Genomic DNA, 26410 nt, shown 5'->3' on the forward strand with positions numbered 1-26410 from the left:
TTTTTTATTCAGTAAGCAATCGATGGGGCTTGTCGGCATGCGTGACAGAAAGCATAGAATTAAAAGGTCATAGTGACAACCGGTGGCGACGTTGGCTGTGGCGTCGATGCGTACAGGCCTTTGGCGGCCTAGTTTAGTTGCTCGGAGTAACCTCAGGACGAGGTGGTGGCGGCTAGAGCACGAACGTCCGCGTATAGGCATGTTTGGCATGACGCGTGGATTCTCCTCGCTAACCGCGTGAGGCAAACGCGGAGTTGCGGGCTTCTGAAGCGAGAACATCTTTGGCAGCACATGGACGCAAAAAAACACACTCCGAAATAGAATATATATCCAAAAACAGCCATTTTTAGGCGCTAAAAAACTCAAATAGGCCCGAACCTCAAAATAGGCACTTATAGGCACAATGAAGTACTGCTTGAAGTGTTTAGGATTCCCGTGTTTATATTTATATGTCAAATAGGCTTAATACGGACTCAAGAATAAAATAGGCATTTTACCTGAAGTTTCGGTATTTAGTAACCACCACCAGCGGGGCACATTATACGTAATAGCTGCCTCCCCACAAAGATTTAGCCGATGCGGTGGGATGGGAAGGAGCTGCAGCGCGTGACTCATTGAGCGACTTGCAGAAAGCCTTCAAACTCAGATCAACCCCACGCAAGGCATTAAAATAACACATAGAACATTACTTCTCTGATCCACTCTTGCTACAAGGTGTAAACGCAATTACCTTAATTGCGACGATCAGGAACCCGGCAACCATGAGCAACATCTGCACGACGTCCGTCCAAACGACAGCTTTGATTCCGCCCTGCGAAGAAGGTTTGTTATAGGCCGCTTCTTAGCTTGATTAATTTATTTTATCAGCTGAAGCCACCTATCTCTTCCGGTCGAGAAGGGGGACATAGGGAAGTGTATGCGTCCCCCTAGTTCTCCATAACCACCTATTTCTACCGCACACGCCTTCCAGCAGATGTGCTCTCGACTCCAGTCATCGTTTTAAACGCAGTGGCTGGCTGCGGAGTGAGCGAATTTGAAATTTGTCGTGCTTTTTGCGCATGGCTGCAAGACACGTAAGTGTAACATGTCATGCAACAAGTCCCACTGCCTCAACAATAGCATATACTTTGCTAAAGCTGGAGTTATATTGTATATTGAAGGTAAGCGTAACCTGTTAACGGCCACAGCGTTTCCGTCTCTATAAGTTTACTTAAGGGTATCACAGTTATGTCGAAGAAGTGTGCGAGTAAGAAGGCGAGTGTTTGGTGGTACTCACAATTGTCGTGTAAAAGGCGCAAACTGCTCCGTTCAGTAGAATCGACAGCCACATCGGGAGACCTGTCACTGCGGGAAAAATGTCGAAGAAGATAAATTCACCACTGCAATCTCTGCAATGCACCGTTCATCTATGCGCACTTGATATCTACGGCGTCTTGTAGTGACCTCGGATGTAAGTGCAAGCCCATAGATACTTCACCTGTTCTAATACATGCACTCACTGAACCTCAGATATAAGTGCAAGCCCATGGTAACTGGTAACTTCACCTGTGTTGATACATGAACTCACTGATTTACGGGCCACTGCAATTACTTAAAGAGGCCCTAATAGGTCGCGATTTCAAGCGCGCTATCGCTATATTACGTGTTCCTTTCTTTCCTTGTTTACATGGGAATTCTCGTCGCCATTCAAGGGAGCACCGACGTAGCGTGACGTAGCCCCTATGACGCAGCTGGCGCTGGAAACTATGACATTGGCGGATTCTCTTAAATAATGCAGTATATCAAAATTTCCGCCTCTCGGTGAAGCCAGCGGTGGTTTCGGTTCTTCGGGTGGCCATAAGTACGAGCAAAACACGTCACGGCGTATCTTTGTAGGGACGAATGTTGATCCTCGCCATCTGTCTGATGAGCTTAGCTGAATTTCTCCATACAGCCTCTTATTGAGAAGATATTAATAATGCTGAAAAGCACAGAGCCTTCTGCAGACGGAAACTGCGGGGGCGACCACGGCAAGGGTCTGCCTTCCGGAGCGCGCAGGAATCGGCACACAGCAGCAGCTCAGTTCACAAGTGCGTGAAAGGGTTGATAGTAAGGTAAAAGAGTGCGCTGAAGCTAGCCATCGGCGCGGCTTCGCAAAGCGGGGACCTAATAACTGCGGTGATGCTAAACCTCTTCTGCCCGACCCGGCATCGAAGGGACCTGTTCGCCACAACAGCGCCGCATGCAGCATGACTTCCGCTTCCTGACTTCCGCATGACTTCCGCATGACTTCAGCATGACTGCAGCATGACTTAGCGGGCCGCTTCCTGTCGCTGGACAATTTTCGGTTATTGGCGTGAGCGAACATGCTGGCTTTCGGGCCTTGATTTTGGCCTTTAAAGGCTCGTTTACCATATCTAGAACTGACTTGCCGGCGCTGGCCGACGCGAAAAGCAGTGCCTCGCCGTCAGTCGTAGGCGGAACATGCGCGTCGGCTGCTAGAAAAAGCGTGAAATACCGCCGAGCAAAGCCAATTGCTTCGCGCATGGGCGCGTACTTACAAATTATCATACAAGAAAGTACTCAAGCGCGCAACACGAAAGTTGAAAGAAAAATGTCGTCGAAAATGATTAGCACTGTTAACGCTTGACGCATAGGGGTCCGCGGTAAAGGTTATAACCAAATGCATTTCGATTTATGTCGAGACAGAAATGACGTGTACAAACTAGAAAATTTCCGAAAGCCATGTGGAACCAGTGATTTCAGAATGATTTTACAAAATAGCAATTGCCTTTCAATGGCTACCACTTGCCAAAAGCCCTTTGCAAAAGCCATTTTTTATATATGTTTAAAGTGTTTAAAGTCTTGAAGGCCGCTTCAAGTTTTTGAAACTTGAACTTGAAAGCCAGCTTTAAGCATTACCGTGCAAAATAACCAGAGTGGTACCGATGTAAAAAGCCCTCAGCACGCTTTAATATATACTCTCGTTAGATCCAATGTGTTTTGATAGAGAGCTATACAGCAAGCTTCCATAGAGTCAGCTTCTGTGATCACCGGAAATGTATCCACGAGGAGAAACTTTTTCAGGGGTAATAAAAGAATTGTGATATCAACGTGTGATGGCCGAAAGGTTGGTATGTGCCGCATTGATTACAATGCTGCCAGCCGTACGAAAAGTTATTTCAAGTTGTTGAACAGTAATTTCTAATGAGGTGTCAGTCAACGCTGGGTGTGGTGCCATACTTACCTGAACCAAGAGCTAGGGATGGACCGTAGAGAACGACTCCCATGAAGAAACACTGCGACAGGGAGAAGTAGTAAGCCGAAACAATTTCGCAAAGAAAAAATGCCACAACAAGTTTCATAACTCACCGTTGAAATCACAGTCAGGGCGCACAAGACCTTTCGCAAGGCGGCAGACTTGAATCGGATTTCCAGGTACTGCGGAAAATGCAGCATGCAATAAAAAAAACTGCAAACACTGGGCCCAATTGAGTGCTCGAATTCAGAATGGCGGCAATACCTATTGCGCCCGATTATGACTGTCATTTTTCCGTTACACAAATAAACAAAATCTAACACTTCAACCACTAGGCAATCGCCACACGGTGACGCTATTACGCCTGCTTCATAAATACATCTACAGTACCAGACCCCACCAGCTGCCCCTTTTTACTCCTAGACCTACGTTTCGACGCCTTAATATAATCCGAACTTCCTGCGAGTTTCCGGCAACACCCAACCATTAAATTGAACGGCATTGTCTAGAGGGTCTTCTTCACCGCATTGCATCCATTCCAAGTTATGGTAGCGTTTTCGATAATCTGCACGGAGATTTCTCTTCGACTCTTTGTAAATTGCGTTACTCGCACTTTTATTCTTTATTTGAGGGTGCTTTTTTAGACAGTTCTTGCCTCTGGAGCTTTAAATTGTGATTACTCTTTCTTTTTTGTTTCATGTAAACGTTTAGGACATTTGACCAGTTCGGTAACAATTGGGTAGAGATTATAAAGATTCCTAGTTTAAGCCCTCTTGGCATGGGTATTTGTTTTCCTTTTCTTTTCCCCTCTGTGTTTTCTCATAGAAATATAACGTCCTAACTGAATGCTCTGTAATTGGCCAGCAAGGTATCAGAATGAAATAAATAATAAATAAGTAAATAACTACACTTCCAGCCAAAACAAATCAAATACTACAAAAATTAAGCGGTAAACGCGGAGAATAAAGCAGGCTTAGTTTTTTAGTAGATTTTGAGATGAGTAAGGGCGCAGTAATTGAGTACTCGTGGTAAAACACTTAACAATGCTGACGTTGATGTTGTTGGCCATCGCATAAGTACGGATATACAAGATAAGGCCGTTACCCTTCCAGAACATTGAGGCGGTCCCCGTTTGCTATAGCTGATGCCGTTAATTTTCTTGCTACAAAATGTGCGCCAATTCACACGTTTGGAACAAAATCTGAGGCATGGCAAGGTGTTTTTAAGAAGATACTCGGAGTTATTTAAATATAGCATTATGTCTGCGTTGGGTGATTATCACTGGAATCGTAGGCCTCCACGATGAATCTGTTCGTGATGAAGCTTCCAGAATTTTCGTACAATACAGTGAAATTGCTGTCCTTCCACACCGAATGCGCAATAAGGAGATGTTTGCGGAAATCGCTGCCGCCCTACTTGGAGTCTTTTGCCTCTGAAGAATGAGAGACGGGGCGTCATTTTTGGGATGCTACTTTAACTTGTCGCCATAGCGTGGTTGAAGTTGAGAGCAACAGCCTTTTCTTTCCAAGTTGCGGTTCTTTGCGCCTGGTCTATAAATGATGTCTTGTTGAAGGTTTCAGAAATGTTTTTTATGTCATCTGAAAATGTATATCGTGTGCATAAATGTCGGCACACTGGTGCTTGGTTTGCAGCGCCCACCATAAATGCGACCGCCGAGGCCGGCGCAGAACCCTCTACCCCTCGCTTAACGGTACGTGCGCCTTGGCCACCGAGCAACCACGGCGGGTACCGTCGTTGATTTCATGACGTTTCAAATTGCCTTTGATTTCTAAGGGGACACCGCAGCTCTAGTAAACGCCGGGATGTCTGCTTTTTTTATGGAAGGAGACCGGGACCTGAGCTGGAGGGCGACACACGCCCCGAACACGTGGACAATACTTTTTTCATTGATGCTGCTCAGATGACATACTAAAGGGGTCTCACTTATGCAGGAAATCAGGGTAGGGTTCGGTGCGTCTCTGTTTTTGCAGTGTCAAAAAGGCCTTGCTACGAAGCCAAGTTTATAGCGAATGTTTAACAAAGAATGGCTGCTACTCTTGTTTTATGAGAACTCTCCCGAAAACAAACATATGACGATTGGCCATTAAGATGACTATATCATTACAATGAATTTTATTCATTTTTATGGGCAGTTTACACGCAAGTTTCGATGACTGTGGAATTCCCGTCTGCTGTCAATACATTCACCTCTTTTTCAGGGCAACTGATAACCCCGTGTTTGTCTGTATGATAAAGGTATAGCGTTTGAAAGATTCATTAAGCGATTGCAAAGCCATAGTCATAACCATTACCAAATTTGAAGAAAAATAAACACTTGCACATTATCCAACCGTGTGTATGATGTGTATTTTATACATATTCGGTGGTGAGCCACTTTTACAGAACTGAATCGCTCCTAATTTTATTTTCCCACATGCTGGAATTTTTGTGAATTCTGTCACTTGTTCCGCTGATGTATCGTCAAAGAAGGCGTCGTTGGTCACTTATTCCTTAGTTTACATTATTTTAGTCCTGGGGCAGAAGATTCTTTCGAGGCTGCTGTTGCTTCCCGGTACACACCTACTATGCGTTTACATTGACTTTTTTGTAGGAGTACCTTACCTCGTTGGCACTGATCATGTCCATTTCGTAGAACACTGGCAGGAATAAAGTGGTCGCCAGAAAGATGGCGATGATGAGGCCGACGAAGTTGACCATGTACTGCGAGCCGTGGATGAAGATCTCCGAAGGTATGCCCAAGATGGTGATGGCCGACAGGAAGCTCGCCATCATCGACATCGTCACCGGGAACAGCTGCGAAAGCACCCACGAACAGCTATGTCAGGTGGTGCTCCAGCCAACTGGACGAAGAACTGGGATTGGCTATAACCATTAAGTATGGACGAGCTGGTTTGGCTGGCAATATTTTTCACAGTGCAGTCTCATTAGGAATAACATTGGAATTCCTTCTTGTGTCTGCCCACCACACCATAGTAAAAGCCGTATGCCCAGATTACCCCCTGCTATTGTAAGCGATTCGATAGTGACTGGGCAGTAGGAATGAAGTAGTCACTGACAAACAAATTCCAAACACGAAAACACGCTCAAACGACAATTACTGCTCGAGGATTCCGAACAATCGTACGCTGTTGGTATATTTAGAAAGTTGCGTTTTACAACCTCGCCACGGTAATTAAGCAACGCGTCTGTTGATTTTCATGCAAAAAAATCGCGTTATTGGTATTGTGGTTCATATTTCAGTGGTTGCATTTCATTGGTCCGCAAGTGTACATTGTGTTCCACATCATTTTGCTTACGGCGGAATATCCCTGCCCCGCGATACCTCTTTTCTTTTGACAACCGCCATAGTGTGAAGTAGGGAGCCAACAATTCTACTCAACCAGCCAAAGGGTCCTCGTCCCACTTCGCCGGGTAGAGTGTATTTCCATCGCACCGTCTTCACACAAGCATAACCCCCCGAACGTCTCTGGCTTCCTCAGACTTGACAATGAATGGAATCGCAATTAAGAGCGTTTCACGATTCAGGTAGCACAATCACATATTCACTCCGCGCATGAACTTCTAATAATTCGAACTTCCAACCTAGGAGCAGTTTTGCGAACCAGTCAGCACTGCTGTTTGTGTTTGTGTTGGTAAGTAGGTGATAGTTTGCTTGTTTCTTGAAGCATTGCTGCGACGTTAATGGAGCACCTGCTACGAGCAGGTAAGCGTTTTCTTCCGGTACAGGAAATAGGATTGCGTTCATGTTTCCAATGAACTACTAATTAGAATTAGTAGTAGCGCAGAACGGGGTGTTATATGAGGCAATGTTACCCTTGCCGGCAAATACTACACACCAGCGACAGCTTGCTAGGTCAAACACAAAAATTCGAAATGCTACCGCTCATCACTAGGTTATGTTACTTGTAAAAGCCCCAACCGGAGGTAAGTCACATGTAAGTGCGAAATCAAGGAAAGCCTGCTTCGGAGATTATGCGTACGTAAAAATGCAGCATGCGATGGCCTGGTGTTTGGCCTAACGTCAAGCTTCTTACGACCTCAACCAGCTACTCAAAGTAAAAAAATTGAAGTCCGTATCCCGTCGTAAGGATCACCCTGAAGAATACCTAACGTTGTATCACTGTGAAGGAACAACATTCTATAGATAAAAAGTTGGAAATGACATCTATCTGTACGTCTTAAGATGTATGACGCGCTAGCGTTACACCGGTATCGAGGTGGCGTAGGTGAACGGGGTTGCTGCGTTTACCATTTATGTTTTCCAAATATGGAAATGGAGTAACAAGAACTAGGCTGGCCGCAATGGTTTAATCACCGCTGCATAGGAAACTCAGAAAACATATACGCGTGTGTGGTTTACGATACGGGCGTTAGCAGATGCGGCGGCGGGGTGTTGGTCAGTTCCAGAGAGAAAGCAAGTGTCAAAGTTTAAAAGTGTTAATCGTGATGGCCTGATTGAACGTTTGTTTCTATCAGACAGAGAGAGAGAGAGAGAGAGAGAGAGAGAGAGAGAGAGAGAGAGAGAGAGAGAGAGAGAGAGATTGAGATCTCTTTGTTGAATAAGATTTATTTAAGGATTGGAAAATGGGATAAAGAAACGCTAATCCCCCTGCGAAGAACCAGAATTTCAGGGCCTCAGAATCACCCAGGCTGATCTCGAGGTGACAAGGTGGACAGACAGCCTGTTATGCGTCGATATAAGTGGGATATTTAATGTTTGAGTTCATACCTTCTGTCCACATTCTGTCCCCATTCTGTCCTGAATTCATACATTCGCCCTCATGTTGTCTTTTCGGCGCAGGAGGGCAAAAAGGGGCGCGCTGGTTGTGCGGAGGAGTTTGGCGATCAATGCGAGATGTTATCCTTCGCTCGGACTCCGCGCACAACTTCAAGGCGAGCTCGAGAACGTAACGCAGTGCTATAACTCGTTGTTGCGACTTTATATGTGACATCGCTAAGCAGTCGTAACGCCATGTACGCTCCAACGGGACGACGCATACGTATAGTGAACTAGAATACTTATGTCGACATCCAGGACTGATCACCAGGGGCGAAGGTGGCGTGTTGGTCCCAAGTGTGATATAGGTGGCGTCACAGCGTTAGTTCTGTTATGTCCCGTAGCATGCCACGGAGCGCACTTCTTCCGCTCAGCAAAAACACGTCAACCGGTCTGTTTTGTTCGCTGTTAGCGTCGGAAAGCAGCGTGCTGTCATTGGAGAAGGTTCCCTACCGTAATGTAGTATGAAAGGGGCCATTTGTGTCACCTCTTGGGGGGCCGTATTATAGGAAAGCGTGATGTGAAGAGCAGATCCTACGCCCTGTGTTTCACATCGGCGTACATACGAAGACTGTAGGTGGCTTCTCTGTTCAGGCGTTCTATTAAGCCGCTTGTCTTGGAATGGTGCGCGCTGGTCTTTCTGTGAAACGGGAAGATCAAAATGAGTACTTCTTGCGGTAGTTGCGTAATGAAGGCAGTTCCAGAGTCGGTAATAATGACTTCGTGTGCACTAAGCGAAGCACAATCCTTGTCAGGAAGAATGAGGCAACGTCGAGGGCCGTGCCTCGGAAAAGTGCCTTTATCTTGCTGTACCTGGTTAGGTGCTCTGTGGCAATTCGGCTGGCCGAATAGACGGTCCGTTTGGTTACTAGCAGTCGCGACAGAGTTGGATGTGGTGCCGCACTGCGGCCATCGGCTTCGTTCAGCGAAAAGGTTTTCAGCGTGCCCAGCGTACGTGCGTAGCCAAAGTGTCAGGCGGTCGGTTAGTCGTGGCAGGCAGGAAAACGTTCCTGCCAGAGAAGGCTGGGAATCTCAATAAAATTGTTGCGCCCACTTAAGGGGTGAATTTTCTTATACAGAGAACACCGTTTCGCCGAAGCAACGAGGAGAGCACGATGGCAATGTATTGTTCTTGGAAACTCGGCAAGGGACGCGGTTATGTTTCCTCACGCGGCTGTTCCGAAATGGTGGGCGCGTCTAATACTCAGGCGAAACATTGATTCCAGTAAAAACCCACCAGAAGAACGCACCGGGGTTACTGCTTATAGAGAACCCACCGAATTAACCCTTCTACAGGGATTTTTGAATTTTTACAATATCCACATCAACCAGACAAATACACATTTAGTTGCAGGTACTTTTCTTCGAGCAAAATGACGCCAAGCTGCTCTCAATTGGATCCCATTAATCGCTCTCTCGTTTTCTAGCATCCACATTTCCGCGCACAGGCAAACCTTTGGCCGTTGCCCTTCATTTGTTGTCCCTTGCACCGCTTTTCTCCATCTACCCTTATAACTTTAGCCTATGTTTTCAAGAAAAGGCCCTATCCAGGAATATTACTTTTTGTCACTCGTGGAAGTGCTGTTTTATGTTTTTACCCACAGCTTGGTACCCACAGACGCCTGCTCATAAAAATTTTCTCTTAGGACTTGCTGCACTTTTGGTGCTTTCGAAACTCTTGCTCGAGGTTACGCAATGTGAAAAACAGCACCTCCTCCCCCATGATTTTCAAGGAAGCTCCTCCTAACCTCCCCCCACACTTACCAGATGTCGCACCTCAGAATTGCGCACCCTCGTCTCGCTCTCGCTCACTCACACCTTCAAATAAACCCTGCTCTCCCAATCTGCTTCTTTCTAGCCCATATACTTCTCCCTGACTTTTCTCTCTCCTTAGAACCTACGTCTATATATGTCGTCCAAGGGATGAGCGTGTTTGCCGTGAAAAATGCAAATCTTGCGGAAACGTTGGTGACACACTGAGACTGCTACCTTGTTTAAAGTTCTTTCTTATGTTTCCCCACCTCCTTCAATGTTTTATTGCTCTCCCTATGTGTACATATATATTTTAAAAGGGCAGCGGTTACCAGAAACACAGAAGATCGGTCAATGTCTGAAGACTCCGATATAAGAGCGCAATTCTAAGAAACGACCATCAGTTCAAGGTTGGCGTACGCAGCAGCCGCGCAAACTATTATTTCAACTCATTCATTCCCAAAACCAGCTCTGTCTGGAGCCACCTCCCCACCTGCATTGCTTCAATAATTAATCCAGTCAATTTTAAGGTAGCTATTAGTGGCCATATTACCTGAATTTTCTTTCCTGCTCATACTGTTTGTCCATGAATTCCGTGGTTTTGCGTAAATCCTGCTGTGTTGTTCCCAAGTATGGCGAAGGTTTTATGAACCTTCTGATTTTTCCTTCCCTGTTATTGTTTATATTTCCAGTTGATGTGTATATTTCAAAAATGTAAAGATGTTTCTTATGTGTAACCAAACTCATGCTGCATTCCCTGTAGAGTGTTTGACCCCCCACTCCTCTCTGTAATGCCCATGTGCGGTGAGAGTAAATAAATAAATAAATAAATAAATAAATAAATAAATAAATAAATAAATAAATAAATAAATAAATAAATAAATAAATAAATAAATAAATAAATAAATAAATAAACAAACAAACAAACAAACAAACAAACAAACAAACAAACAAACAAACAAACAAACAAACAAACAAACAAACAAACAAACAAACAAACAAACAAACAAACAAACAAACAAACAAACAAACAAACAAACAAACAAACAAACAAACAAACAAACAAACAAACAAATAAATAAATAAATAAATAAATAAATAAATAAATAAATAAATAAATAAATAAATAAATAAATAAATAAATAAATAAATAAATAAATAAATAAATAAATAAATAAATAAATTCCCCCGAGTGTGTATGTGTCATATTTGTAACAGGAGACTGTATCAGTACTAGCCAGCCCTCGAATAAGATGAAGATACTCCGGCGGGGCTAACGCGACTCTTTCCGAACGACCCAGCTACCCCAGTCTTCAAGTGCCTTGTCCTTGTAAATAATTTGATTATTGAATTTCCCATATACACAACTCGTCAATAAATATTTTGAACGGGGCTTCGGAGAGACCATTGAATTGCAGTATGAACAACTGCGACTTCTAGCTACCCCGGATCTTCACCACCCTTAGTCATCGTTTCCCAGCAACGCGATTTGATCTCTTTCTTCGGTACTGATGGCTTCGATGTCGAGGACTGGTTCAACATGTATGAGGCGTCTGTGCTCATAAACAGAAGGGATTCGGCCGTCATACTGACCAACGTAGCCTTCTGCCTTAAGGGGACGCGGAGGACTGGTTTGACACGAGCGAGGAGCAGCTTTACAGCTGGGACAGTTGCAAGACTGAATTTTGAGAAATATTATGCAAGCCAGTCGGACGTCAACTGTCGACGAAAAGAGACTGATGACGCGTGAACTAATGACCCCTGAGTCCTACGTGTCCTATATACGGGATGTGCTGTCACTGAGCATAAAGGCTCACGCCCAGATAGCAGTGGCGGCCAACGTAGTACACATGATCAAAGTACCGCGGACGATGCCTTCGCTTGCTGCCGTGCAAAGACTCCACCACTGCCGATACCACCATGAAAGAATTCCCGAAGTTGGAGCATGCTGAAAGCCACCGCATAGCGGCCCGTTTCTCCAGACTGCAGAACAGCGCTCCGACCGCCATTTAGAGTCCGACGTTGGACGAGATGTTCCTGAGAGTATGCCGTGCGTAATACGACGCCAGGTTGAGGCCATGTCTTCAGCTTTACCATTTCAGCACGCCTCTTACAGCAGGCATCCGTATAGAGCGTTTACACAAGCCGTGGTACTCCAAGGCCGTACGCTCAGCGCTATGAACATCCAGAGCTGCCACGAAGCCAGTGGCGAGCCGAGACGCTCATCAGTCTTCAAGCTAAAGGAACACCGCTGATTGGAGGATTCGGGACGACAGCCCCATCTGTTTCAGCTGCTCTAGGGTTGGCCATGTTGCTCTATGCTGCTATAGCTGTTTAGCGGCTTAGGCCTACACTTCACCGCTACCCTGATTTTCATTACGCGAATGATGCACCCCATCTTTACTCCCTGCGATGGCCGTCGTAGCATCATGCCAGCATTCCCAACTCCTAATTCTATCGCTCGCTGTCCACGCAACGTGCGCAGTCGTGCATCGTCTCGCCGGTCGTTCTTTCCAACACATTTTGCGTCTTCTTCGCCGGAAAACAAAGACGCGCCGCGCATTAGTGATGAATGACTGAGCGTAAAAATCCAGAACTGACGTCACCTACTAGGAACAATTAACTCGACATTCAGGTAGACGGCGTTTTATAACGCGCACTGACTTACTGAGGAGCGCAAATGCTTGAAATCAACTTTGATTTCCCCCGACAGCACGAAACGTCCTCCCGCCTCCCCAAAACGGTGTCGTACGTGTTGCCGACGACAGCATGCTGTTGTCTGGAGAGAGAAAACTTTAATGAATACTGAAGAGGTTAGCCCCACAAACGGCGGGGCTTGCTACTTCAGATGAGGGTGAACATAGTGAGGTGAAAAAAAAAAAAAAAAAAGAGGGAAGAAGTGCGCACCAACAATGAACTTGGGAGAAGAAAATAAAATCAGTTCGGAACGTAGAAAAAATTTACAGCACTAGGAGAAAAATCTGAGGATCCCAAGTTTAAAGAACATCAACGCGAAACAGCAAAAAGAACTCTAGTGCGACTGCTACGAGGACACTCTTTAGAGCTGCGTCACTTTCTTGGTCCGTGGCAAAATCACGCTGACGCGATGCTGTTGTCTGGGGACTATGTACTGCTGGGGCAGAAATTATCGGCTACCAAATTGCTTTCTGCTTTCCGTCCTAGAACATGTTTTCCCGCGACGTCATCCTGCACATTGACTTTTTTATCGGGACATGCAGCCGTGATAGGCCTCTCATCCGGTGACCTTAGTTTGGAGCAGCCTTCTTTTCCAGGAGCCGATTTACTTTGTCCGAAACTGGAAACACATGGATAGTTGTGGCTACTGGATATGCACCCGGTATGCCATACTTGTGCTTTCCCCCTAGACAATGACACTCCTCGCCAGATTCTTATAGACGGTGGTCAATATTTGTTACACCAATTAATTTCCGATATATTTCCACACACTGCCATCACGCGCGCGCACGCACACAGACACGTGATTTGTTTCCTGTAGGAATCCAACTGCGTTCGGAGGCTGCCACCGAAGACGATCATGGCCAGTTATGAGGTTCTGCATTGGAGGTCGTTTTTTTTGCGGTCTTTGCGCGTTTTCCCCACTGCAATGACTATCCACAGCTGTCTGAGGTCACTCGACAGCTGTACAGCAGTACAACCTTAGGGCTTAGGGCACCCGGCCGCTGGAAATATTCATCTGAAGACTGAGGCAACTACGTCTAGCAACTACGCTTAGAGCCGCCCCGACAGCTTTGGACGCAGCAGCGGTGCTGGGTCTCCCGGCGCTCGATCAAATGTCAACGATGATGGTGCCAAGATACTTTGACACCACAATGGAGTATGACTAATATAGCGGACGAGCAATCGTACCGCTGCGACCGTGGCAGAAAATGTCAAGGGAACGACACTGAGCAAAGCACCAAGCGTACTCATCGGTCATAGAGGCGCTGCCAAGTAAGCTTTCTCGCACCTGTATTGCTCCAAGACTACCCGAATTAACCATAAGAGAACATATTGGCCACGAGATGGGCTTCGCCTCTCAGAGTGGGTCGCCCGCAAAATCAAGGCAGCACAGGCGGCTACCATAATATCGAAGGGAGCATTCAAACAACAAATTACCGTGCAGGGGCGCTATTCCAGATGGCCCGAGTTTCGCCAACTCACGAGTTTCCCGCGGCTTGGGTTATGAAAGCAGAGTTAGTGGAGCATTCGATACACCTTGAGCAAAACCGCCGGAATAGCGCGCAGAATGCCTTGCATATTCAGCGCGATGTGTTGGGGCCGCTTACGTTGATAAAGTACGGCGTGTGCTATCTTCCGCATGCAGCACCCTCTGGAATCGCTCTCCAATACTCATTCCCGAGCATAAACTAGATAACCCCACTGCTACTTCGAAATCCCAAGCGTGGCTGTTGGCCACGCCCGGTAAGAGGCGGTCCGTTTTTCTCGGTGTTCTGTTCTTCCACTGAATTATGTTTGCAACGTGGCCTGAGGGCAGTCCCAGTGCAGCTCTGCGCAAGCGCAAATCAAGTAATCAAACGGGTCTACTGTAGCGAATGGAACGCGCCGTGGTCCCGACCATCAAATATGGCTTTTGTTTACCATGTTGTTTACGGCTTGCTTGAGTGTGCACGGCGGGCGCTTATCAGAAATCGTCCCGTGTCAATTGAAGAGTGCGTTTGAGAATTGGCGAGTGCGTTTTAGGCGTTGAAGTTGTGTCATTAGTCATCGACTATGGTTTTACGATGTATAACGAAGGCTCCCATGAGAAAATCGTGTCGTTTTTGCCTCTATTGTCCGCTTGTACAATAGTGAACTCCAGTCTGGACCGTACACCCCCGCGACTGTGGCACCGTTGGCTGACGGTGGCCTGGGGACTGCATTTTTGGTTTTGTGCTAAGGTCTTGTCACTGCTAGCGGGCAGCAAATGACTACGCCCACACAAAGTGGGCGCCATGGGTGGGTGTGGCTTCGGTACTCACGCCGCGCCCCGAAGGGGCTGGATGTGTTTGGCTGGCATTAGAACTTGGAGGAAACTCGGACATGGTTTTGCGTGGCCGATTTGAAATTGGCACGCCCGTGGTGGTCACTGCTGCGGCGTGGTTGATATTTATGGTCTCCGTAGCACGCATATTTCTGAACCGACAGTACTTTTAAACGAAATAGGAATTTCGAGGCCATTTCTTTCTCCCGAAAAGTACTTTGCATTGGTTGTGGAGTCATTTGGCGACAGACCCCGTTTGAGATGACTTGGAGGTGGCTTTAGCTCCACGACCGTCGAGGAGCAAGTGTAGTGTGCGCTGGGGTTTTACGCGGCGGGCTGCTTTTTTTTGTTATCCTCTCTACTACACAATCAACGGCGCGTGCCTATTGGAAGAGGCTATCTTAACCTTTCAACGGGTCTTGTTCAGTGTCACCGTCGTGCGGTAGGAACCAGACCATGGAAAGCGAGTAAAGGGGAGAGCTCAGAATTAAAGCAACCGCGTGAGGCCAGAGGGAGGGTAAGCGGGAATGAGAAGGGCGCGATGGAAGAGACAGTTGTGAAGGGATTGAACTCAGAAAAAAAAAAAACAGACTGTGGAGAGCATCTTCGAACAAGATCGGTGAAGAGTCGTTTTTCTGAAAAGTCGTTTTTCTTGAAAAGTCGTTTTTCGTGTTGCGATTTCTACCTTCGTAACACGTGGCCACTTGGGGGATGGGCCCGGAGTTTGGACCCTTGAGGAACTAAACGTGCCCGGTTCGCAAAATTCGTAACACTGTGGATTCGAACAGTAACAGTTATAGAATAGTGCGTGCAGCGTGAAGCCTGAACGTGATGTCACGGGAGTAGGACAGGTGCACACCACCCTCGCAGAACCCCGATTCTAGGGAGGCTGTGGCGTGTTCCAGTCCGCTTGCACACTAAGACGAACAAATGAAAGAGAAGGAACGGACGCCAACACGCAACAGCAGAAAAAAAGCCGTTTAAAGTAATCCGTGCAAAAAAAAAGCAACGAAAGCGAGGAAAAAGGCGCAAGTAGAATAAATTAAAAAGAAGTTGCTAATACGTCTCACTAGTGTTTCGCCTTAAAAGCACGTAAGCAGATTGGACCGCGCCGAGCAAAATTTTGTGTCGAATATTGGAGAGTTTCGATAACTTAATACGAGCAGCAACTGTTTTGAATGTGGCGGGCCTTCATCACCCGCTTTCTTTTTTTGCCAGTCGGCCATAGTGACGCGATTGCACTGTGTGCCACCAACGGCAGAAACTACTTCTTAGGACGAAAAATTCAAAACAAAAAGGTCATAGGAATGCATGAAATAAAAAATAAAATGCACTTTGTAGTGAAATACAGAATAATAAAGTATATGTACAATAAAATGAAGTAGTTGGATTGGCGTGCCCCAGTAGCCACCAGTGCATCAGTGGAGCGAGAGAAAGCACTGAAAGATGCGCCACGCCTTCGTCGGGCATGCTTGGAGCGCGCTTCCCTGAACCGATTACGTCACCTCAATAGTAAGCAAATACAATAAATCGCATTTTTAAAGCGTTTTAACCATTCCCCGAAATATTTATCATGAGCTTATTACCACCACAGCTCCGCCTTGCCCGAGTTTCGCTCAAACTCGGGCCTTCTGGAAGAGTACCCCAGGTGCAATGAACTAAAAAGCTCATTGTAAGCAGTACCCAAAGAGGACTATGCCGTCTTCTTCGAGGGCGCAGCAGTGTACGAGCTCTTGCAGTATTCAAGACATTTCTCGGGCACAGTGTGAGGTGTAATCCCCCTCACCAAAGCAGGGAATGACCTCAAAACAACTGCCTTGCCATTAGAACAATAACCACAATAGGTAGTGCAGCACAGAATGCTTGGCGAGTCAACAACAGCAGTCATCGTTTTCGAGGGCCCACAGGGCCCTCACGTGCCATTACAGGACGCAGATTTCACACTCGCTGCCGGCTTCACCGAGGTCCGATACAGTGATGCAAGTTATGGGGCGACATTGGCCGCCGGCGGGACTGATGCGCAACATCAGAAGCGATGATCTGCGCCCAATGTAGCGATTGTGCCCCAGTGTCACTAGAGAAGGTTACAGAGTATCGCCACTCTTTTCTCCTATCTTTCCGTGCCGCCACCGCCATCATTGGTCAGTTCGCATCACGTGACAGTTGTTTGCACTGCGACTGTTCATCTTGTTGTTTATGCGTTTTCTGTCGGTCAGCTGTGGTAGTCTCAGTTTGTCCCCTCTGCTCTGGGGCTGCGCGCGACTGGCGTATTCCGAATGCGAACCAACGATAAAGTATTTCGCAGCATTTCAGCTGCAGAAGTGTATCCAAAGATGCCGTCTTAACGTCGTTGCTCACTTGCAAGCCTCAGTTACGGTACTCTGTATCTTATCTAGCGACACTAGTGTGCCCTTCACCCTAGCACGCATGCCATGCACCACAATATGTCAAGTGGCAAGCAAAAAGTTCTGCAACCAGCTACGCCCGCCGCCTTCGCTCCTTTATGTCGGAGAACGCCTATTTCGGTCCACGGTAACAGGCAATAAGAGCCACAATATCAAGTTACTGTCGCCCATGCGCCGTCTCCCCATCAAATTCAACACAACGCTTGTCGCCAGCAAAACTCGACAGAACAAGGGATAGCTGGTATTCTTCAGTCGTTGCTTCCTAAATCATCATCCCCATAGCGTCCCCTAATTTCGATATATGGGAGGAAAAGACAAGGAAAAAGACGGTTTCAGTTAAACATGACAGAAAGTTGAGCGAGGTGGTTTCAAAGCATTATGGAAAAAGGCACGGAAAAATACGCTCCTTTTCCGGTGCCTTGCTCCTTGGTATATCAATGCACAACTGAAGTAACAATTGGAAGCTCAGGCATCCCGCAAGAAAAGCTCCAACGCCGCATAAAAGAAGTGATAACTCATCTCGCAAGTAGCGCCTCCTTCAGAGGTAATGCAGCTACCTTACCCCCCACCATGCCGCCACATATTGGAAGCTTGTAAGCTGCTCAAAGGCATCGTAGAAGGAATGGAACGTCACCAAACCACCATAAAATGAAGAGAGGAGGAGTGTACGACTCAGAAGAAAAAAAAAACTTCTTTCGACACCAACTACAAAGTAGATAAGCTTTACACCATTATAAGTGCGGAGAGGTCACCGTTCCAAAGATCCAGCAGTTCACCACGTTAATACCGCTTCCTACAAGCACGCACGCCGAAAACAACGGCTGCCATCAAGAATCTGGAAAACAACGTGTTCATTCCCAAGCTCAACCTCGAGCATCAAGGTTTCAGTACATGCCTTTGTGGTTTACCTTCATGCGACACAGATGGCGCTTCATGTTTGAGCCACGGAAACAAATAATCATGCACCCATCCGTCTAACGGCGACGATGGGTGAACGCGATGCTTTCTTGTGATTGATTCTTTGGTTGACCAACCCCACACTACGACTATGTGCTAATCGGGAGGCGCACACCACTTTTCTAGAATACCCACGTCTACTTTCGGATGTGAACTCCATAGGCCTAACGTTTTTCTTTGGGGTGTCAGTGCAAATCGTTACCTGCTGCTTGGCTTTGGCTTGGCTTTGGCTGCTTGGCCTTGACTGCGCTTCGAAGATGTCGAAGTGGAGAAATGGGATAGACATAGGCTTTATAACGCGAGGGACCCAGGTTAGACTCCGGCCACGGAAGCGCTTTTTTATTTTACTTCACCCATTGTCATTCATCATCATAGTAACGAAGGTTGGCGTTCCTGCAGGCCGTATTGGCGTACAATGACGCCAGTGAGAGAAGTAAAGCTTCGCTTAAAAAAATCTCTCGGGCAATTAAGTCGGCTTTTGCAATACTGAAGTGGATATCGTAGCTACACCTTTTAGACTTCGTTGTTGCTACATTGTGTTGGCGCCTCTGTAGTCACTTTTGCTCCTTCGCCCTTTTGGTGCGAATTACTTGGGCGGGCTGACTGGTCACGCTTCTAGTGACCGCTTCTACAGAATCAAGCTGGCGTGCACTGTTCTACTCCCGTGCCACCGCGTTCACTTGTCACGTAACACGAAGGCAAATTTTTTGTTCCGATGCTGGCAACTGGTATTGCGCCATTGTTAAGACCGGAGCTCTTAATGTGGTGATCCTGGCTTAATTTCCGCATGAATATAAGCGTGTATTTACTTTCTCTTGTGGTACTTGGAGTTTACAGTCATGGACATAAATATCCATGGGAGAGTAGAGCAATGCAGGTCGCTGTAAAATCACAGGAAACACGAGATCCCTGGCCCCATCAACCCTCCTTGCACATTGCTGTCTGAAGATCACAGGGAACCATGCCAAACCGAGCAAAATGTAAAGACGCCCTGTCAAACCGACCATAATATGGCAGTGGAAGTCCCCATCGTATGGAAGCAAAGAAAACTCCTTACCTGTATTTTAATCTCGACGTACGCCGAAGCCCTTCACCCTCATCGAAACAGGCACAAAAAAGTAATGATACGGAGATGCGACACACCCACTGGAGGTAACAAATTGAAGACCGGGGACCTATAGATCCCGCAAGACAAACTTGCAGGCGCGTGCCCTCTCCACTACATTGGACTGTCCATTTGTCGAGATACTTGCGAATAAGGAGACAAAACCAGCCTTTTTTCGACATTTAGAGTGCCCTGTTTTAATCGCTCAGAGAAATAAATTACCTTTTCAAGCCATCACGGAACTCACGAAAGCACACACCTTGATTATTGCTACCCAGTAGCTGTAGAACACCTTTTTAATAGGGCGAACCGAATAGCGATAGATAAGTGGGTGCTATCTCTGGGTCGGGACACGCCACCTGTTGCCTGACTGTTACCAGTGGAACGGGGACATTTAAATCTGGAGCACAATCGAGTGCATGCAGCTAAGCTGTTCTGTTATAGGAAATTCCAGTGAATACTTGGAACGTCAGAGGATTTTGTCAGTTTCAAAAATAATGGGAATGATTCAAACAGTTTTATAACAAGCACATCCTCTGCTCTCGAGGCACAAGCAAAGAAAAACTATTGGGAATATTTTTTTCTACCTAATAAAATCGTAGGGAACGTAGACAATTTTTTTTCAAAATAAAGAAAATGGCCGCTGTGGATCAAACCAAGTTGTACAACAACTACATGTTGGAGGTAACACAGGTCCCCACCAAACTCCAGCTACGAGGATAAGGTTGCTGACAGTTTTGGCGAAGAGGTTGAACTAGCAATTAATCAGGTGAGATTTCAGTGCACTATAGAAACAGGCACCTTTTATTTAACCAATATGTGAAAAGCAGGTACGCCTGCATTTTAAAGGTTTCTTTTTGTTAGTCGGCATACACGAGGCTATATAACGGTTGAATCTGCCACCAGAAATGCCATAAGCACATTTTTTGCAAACGAGCACAAATAAAATGGACACGCGAAGGTGATAGTGCGGTATCGAAAAATGACATTGGCTTCATTCTATCTATGCAGATACCATCCCCAAAATTGAGTTACTAGGAAGAGTCAAGTAAATTCATTATGGAATGATAAGGGAGGAAATAAGGCTGGATCTGAAAGAAGGACGCAAAAGTAACCAAAAGAAAGTAGCCGAGTTTCCAGTCACTAAGAGACAAAGGGATAATAATTAAGGGTTGCGCTTCCCAACAGATTCACAGCCTTTTTTGTAGAAGGAGATGATAGCTTTTATGCACTGAATGAGGACTTGGCGAAGATCGTTATAGTGAGCGCTGCCTGTGGGAAACGACAACCCAGTGTCAAAAACTAGTCAACCATTTCAGAAAGCAGTACCCTCATTGCAAACGCGAAAACATGCCATTTTTGCTTATCAAACTTTAACACAATACCAAAACTGGGGAGAGAGGGAGAAAACATTTTAATGATCTTGAATGTGAGAGTGGAACCCTAGTCCGAAAATCTATGCGTTACCCTAGCCGTCTCGGCAGGTGTCACCAGGAGAGTCTGGTCATCCGGTTGATGGGTGGTCAACAGTGTCTTCCACAGCTCAGGAAAGGGAGGGGGGGGGGGGGGGAGGAGTGGTAGGGCTGGGTTGTGAGCGCATTCCACAATTATTAGCTGGAGGATACCTAGCGAGGGAAAAATTTGCATAGAGCGGTGTACTGTGTGGGAAACAATAAATTCCTTTGAACCGGGTGAACGTACGTCCCTTCTTGTAATTGCCGGACATTCCGGCGTACAACATGACAAGAAGTGAAGCAGTAAAGACTTAATGAAGTTCGACATCGCAGAACTCAAACTTCGCAGATGTTTCTTAATTTCTGTTGCATTGGCCATGTTTTTCAAGTTTCCCGGGAATGTTTCCTGACCGTCACTTTTGCTGCCTCATTTTTTCTTCGTTCAGCCAAAGAGAAAGACCCTCATCACCAGATTTCGGCCATTACCTGTATCACCTGTCCATTAACATCTATGCAGTGCGTGACAAGCCATTTTTCCAGCTTACACAAGGTTTTATTGGTATTTTTTCAACCCCAATCCTTATGTAAGGCCCAATGGAGGCCTTTGAGGTAATATAGTGTAATGGTTCCACAGCTTCCATCATCATCGATAAGGAGAGCAGTAAAATACCCATAAGGAAGGGCGTCAGACAAGGAAACACGATCTCTCCGATGTTATTCGTAGCATGTTCACACGGATTATTCAGAACATTATTTTGGGAACAGGTAGGAGTAAGGGCTAATGGAGAATACCTCAGTAATCTGAGATTTGCTGATCACGTTGCCTTGTTAAGTAACTCGGGGGAGGAGTTGCAAAGCATGCTCATCGCACTGGAGAGAGTAGAACCGTGGGCCTGAAAATTAATATGCAGAAAACTACAATAAAGATCAATAACCTCGGGACAGCACAGCGGTTTGAGATAGGAGGTGAGGCCATGGAAGTGGTAGGCGAATATATCTACTTATGCCAAGTTGTGACCCCGGATCCCAACCATGGGGCAAAGATAATTTGAAAGATAAGAATGGTGTGGAGGGCATTCGGCAGGCATTCTTAGATAATGAATGGCACCCTACCGTTGTCCCTTAAGAAGAAAGTGTGTGACAGCTGCATCTTACCGGTACTCGGGGCAGAAACTTGGAAGACGGGGCAGAAACTTGGAGGCTCACTAAGAGGGTTCAACTTAAATTGAGGACGACTCAGCGCACAATGGAACTGAAGATGATAGTTGTAACATTAAAGGACAAGAAGAGGGCGGAGTGGGTAGGGAACAAACACGTGTTAAGGACATATTAGTAGAAATTAAGAAGAAGAAATGGACGTGGGCAGGGCATGTATTGCGAAGGCAAGATAACTTTTGGCCATTAAGGGTAACAGAGTGGATCCCTAGAGAAGGCAAGCGTGGCAGGGGGCGGCAGAAAGTTAGGTTCCCAGATGAGATCAAGAAGTTTGCACGGATAAATTGGCCACAGTTAGCGCAGGGGGGGTAATTCGAGATTAATTGGAGATGCCTTTGCCCTGCAGTTGGCGTGATAGGCTGGCGATGATGACGATGATTGTAATGAAACCCAAATCGGTCAAAACGAATGTTATAATTATCGCTGACACCCCTTATTTACTGTGATGATAAAGGTGACATGACATGCAATACAGGTGATATATTAGTATATAAAAAATAGCGGTAAAATTTCACGCAACTTCTTCTTTTCCGTTTACACTTCGGAATACAGTTTGGAAAGGACTAACCCTCCGATTTAGGTTTTAAGTGTGCGCACGTGAAAAACAAAAGCGCTCGAAAGTACAGACCAAAGCAATGCAACAGTAGAAGATAGAAATTGCTTATTTATTGCACTATGGTACACTTTTTATTATTGAAAATCTCGCCGAACTATTCTCGCAATATTGCAGTACTTACAATGTACTGGCGTAACGAAATACCAACTTCATTCGAATGCACTTCAAGCTTGACATCAAATAGCTAATATCCACAGGCCCATCAGCCATCTCTTTCGAATCTAAGTTATTCACTTCGCTGATTCTCCATCACTTAACTAACATCCTCGAATTTCAAAAGCCTCGAAATCAAGAAAGACTCAGGAGGGGTTTCACAACAATAGATCGTAACGATTCCCGCGAGGCTGTAATAGCGAAATCCGCAGTGTGCTACAGACCTCTATATCTCGCGTCAATACATTACGAAAACGCATTTGACTCCCTACATGTCCGGAAATCCTTGAGAGATCAGAGTGTTGGCAGCATACATAGCGCTGTTTGAGCAAATCTACAAAGGATCACGGATGTACGACTGTTTTTCATTACAAGAGTAAGAGGTTTTCTATAAAGAAAAGTGTCAGAAAAGCAGACAATGTCTGTCGCATTACTCACAGCCTGTCTGCAATATGTGCTTAGAAAACTACGTTGGCGAAAAGCAAGCTGACGAACAGATGGGAAATACTCGAGTCACTTAAAATTTGGGTATGTCCAAAGCGAATCGGTCCAAAGAGTGATGATGGGTTACGTTTAGGGAAGTTTACTTTGCAAGGTTGGCTCAAGGGTTAAATGTAACCTGAAATTAACCTAAAGTATTGTTAAATTTAAATGTAAAAATGCACCCCCCAAGTAGGAAACAAAATTCATCACGTTAACGAGTAGCACAATTTTAGTCCAGTCCTACATGTCCTGAAATCCTTGAGAGATAAGAGTGTTGGCAACATGCATAGCGCTGCCTGAGGAAATCTGCAAAGGATAACGGGTATACGACCCTCTTTCATGAGGAGACTAAGAGGTTTTCTATAGAGATAAGTGTCAGAAAAGCAGACAATGTCGCTCGCATTTGTCACAGCCTGTCTGAAATGTGTGATTAGAAAACTAAGTTGGCGAAAAGCAAGCTTACGAACAGATAGGAAATACTCGAGTCACTTTAAATTTGGGTACGTCCAAACCGAATAGGGCCAAATAGTGTGGCGGAAGACGCTTAGTGAAGTTTAATTTGCAAGGCTGGCTGCAGGATTAAATATAAACGCTAATAACCAAAAGTATTCTTAAATGAGGTTGTAAAAACGAACCTTACAAGTAGGTAACGAAATTCATGACATTAGCGAGTACCACTGTTTAAGTCTAATTACTATTGCTGATACTAACAGCACAAAGGAAACTAATGGCATGGTTTGTATGGGCTGAACTGAATTTGGGAAGAATTCAGAAAGCACCGGCAGTGGACTGCTTCTCTCATCGAAAAGATTGGCATACTACTACCCTGTGTTTCCCGTTATGACATATAGACGCGTGCTAGCATTGAACGGTCCTTTGAAATGGTATTTACACAATATACAGTCATATAGGAGAGCCTGTAACTAGACGTACTTATCCTGCTTCGTAACCTGGAAGCCCGGAGTTTATTTTTCTTGTGTGTGTGTGATCCCCTAATTGTGAAATTTTAACGTTTTCAACGTTATCTAGTTGATGCCAAAGCGCGTTGAACTGCCTTAAGCGCCGCGTGAAGCGATAGCCTCTGTTTTCTTTCCTTTCCGTGGATGGGAAACTAAGCTTCTTGAAATTTGGAGTCTGACTAGTTACATTGAGAGGAAACTTCAGATTCCGTCGACCCGATAATTCATGAAGAAAAGAATCATAGGATTAACATTTATGCCTAAGAAAACTTGTTTATGGATGAGTCAACAAACTCAGGCTGGAAACATTTAAATATAAATTAAGCGTAAAAAAGTGAGCTGATGCCACATGATGCGACTAATTTAAGCCGTACAAAACCGGAGTGATCTAAGGTAGCTTCCACTTGAGATAAGCAGCATAAAAGGAGTGTACACATGGAATGGCAAAAGGAAATAAAGAAAGAAATAAGAAAGAAGGAAAGAGGTTTGTGTTGCTCGCGATTCACGCAAGAATTCAACAACCAGAAAGCGTCGAGCTATCAATCAATCAATCAATCAATCAATCAATCAATCAATCAATCAATCAATCAATCAATCAATCAATACAACAACACACGAAACATGAAGTACATATCTTGCAAAGAAAAATATGAGGGTAATAGTAGTGGATACACACGACGAAAACTACACATTTTAACGTAAACACATAAAAACACAAATACAAGTACTCATTCATACACACAAGTAATGCTTAACAGGGAGGCATATCTCACTGAAACAAACGATACAATTAAAAAGTGAATAAAAGGAAGAGAACCAAAGGATGGCTTATGCTGAGGTCACAGAATGAAAGTCAATCAAGTGCATGAACACAGGGGCAAAATATAAATACGGAATAAGTGAAGTTGACAGTTGCGCCAATACAAACTCGCAGACATGTTCACGAAACAGAGTGGGACAATCATTAAGTATATCCAGATAATCCAAGTACAGATTTTACGTTCTTTGCAGTCGGAATGTAGGGTACAGAACTTGCAGACGTTTGGGATTGTAAAAGGTGTCATGTTTCCTGGTCAACTTTTGCATGACGTAAAGAGGACCATGTTGTAGCAGCTCACCACAAGGCACTATGCCGTGAATAATTTTAAAGAGGATGACAATATCAGCCCTATTCCTCCTGAATGTTAAGAATGATAGTGTCAATGAAGGGGCGGCTCCAGGGTTATAAGTACTGCTATCGTTGAAGCGTTGGTTGAAGATAGATATAAACCTATTTTGTACCCTTTCGATAAGGGTAAGTGTTGTTTTGCACGTGCTATTACAGAGTACAGATGCATACTCAAGCTGAGGACAACATACAGTTGTGCAGAACTTGGGAACAGAATTCGGCTCCTTGAACTCCTTCGACATGCGACACACAACGCCAAGCAATCGAAGAGCTGAGTTTACTGTGGAAGCTCAGCTCAGGTCAGCTCAGAGAAGCTCAGTTTACTGTCAAAATTGACTCCTAGGTCATTACCTCTACCACACGTGTTAGTAAGTAACCGTTGAGGTTATAGGAGAACAAGATGTCAGTCTTTAGTGTGTATATCATTACCCTAGTTTTAGATGTGTTAATGAAGAGTTTGTTGGGCCAGCACAAATGCGAAAAGGACGATATTGCTCTCTGGAGAGCGGAACAGCTAGAAGAGTTCAAAACAGACTTAAATATTTTTACATCATCGCTATATAAAAGAAAATTACAATCATTAAATACGGTTGAGGCATCATTTATAAAGGTTGAGAAGAGAAGTGGCCCGATAACTGAGCCCTGAGGGACACCACTGCTGGCCTCATAGGAAAGAGAAGACTCCATGTGCACGTACACGTACACGTTAATAACTGCAATAAAAGATATGAGGGATGGTTGTACATCAAGCTCAGACAGTTTTTTGAATAAGAGCTCGTGGGCGACGACATCAAAAGTCTTGCTCAAATCAAAGCAGACTACATCAAGTCGGCCTCTCCCTTGCACATATTCCAAAGCATGTACACATCAAGTTGAGGAGATTGGTAGTGGTCGATCGCACTGCAAAAAGTCATGCTGTTCAGGTATTAATATGTTTTTATACGGAACGTGTGTAGTTTATGCCCTAGGGACTGAAACGGTTTAGAAGCAGCACATAGAATAGATATCGGTCGGTAGTTCGTGGGGTCCAATTTCGAACCTGACTTAAATATATGAAAAAAAACCTTGCATTCTTCCAACGAGCGGGGAACTTGCCAGTCTTGAA

General features: G+C 45.3%; 1 protein-coding gene across 1 annotated transcript in view; it reads right to left on the reverse strand.

Moving 5' to 3' along the window:
• The window catches only part of LOC144179592 (sodium-coupled monocarboxylate transporter 2-like), a 146872-nt gene that overhangs the window by 112749 nt on the left and 7713 nt on the right, over nt 1-26410 (reverse strand). The window contains exons 2-6 of the mRNA XM_077708005.1: nt 5861-6052; nt 3352-3420; nt 3227-3278; nt 1277-1344; nt 731-811 (exon numbers count right to left, since the gene is read on the reverse strand). Of these exons, the coding sequence (XP_077564131.1) occupies nt 731-811; nt 1277-1344; nt 3227-3278; nt 3352-3420; nt 5861-6052 (462 nt within the window). The remainder of the gene's footprint in view (nt 1-730; nt 812-1276; nt 1345-3226; nt 3279-3351; nt 3421-5860; nt 6053-26410) is intronic.

Source organism: Haemaphysalis longicornis, unplaced genomic scaffold (assembly GCF_048455015.1).
Source record: "Haemaphysalis longicornis isolate Haplotype H1 unplaced genomic scaffold, Haemaphysalis longicornis Haplotype H1 scaffold_4, whole genome shotgun sequence".
Classification (NCBI taxonomy): domain Eukaryota; kingdom Metazoa; phylum Arthropoda; class Arachnida; order Ixodida; family Ixodidae; genus Haemaphysalis; species Haemaphysalis longicornis.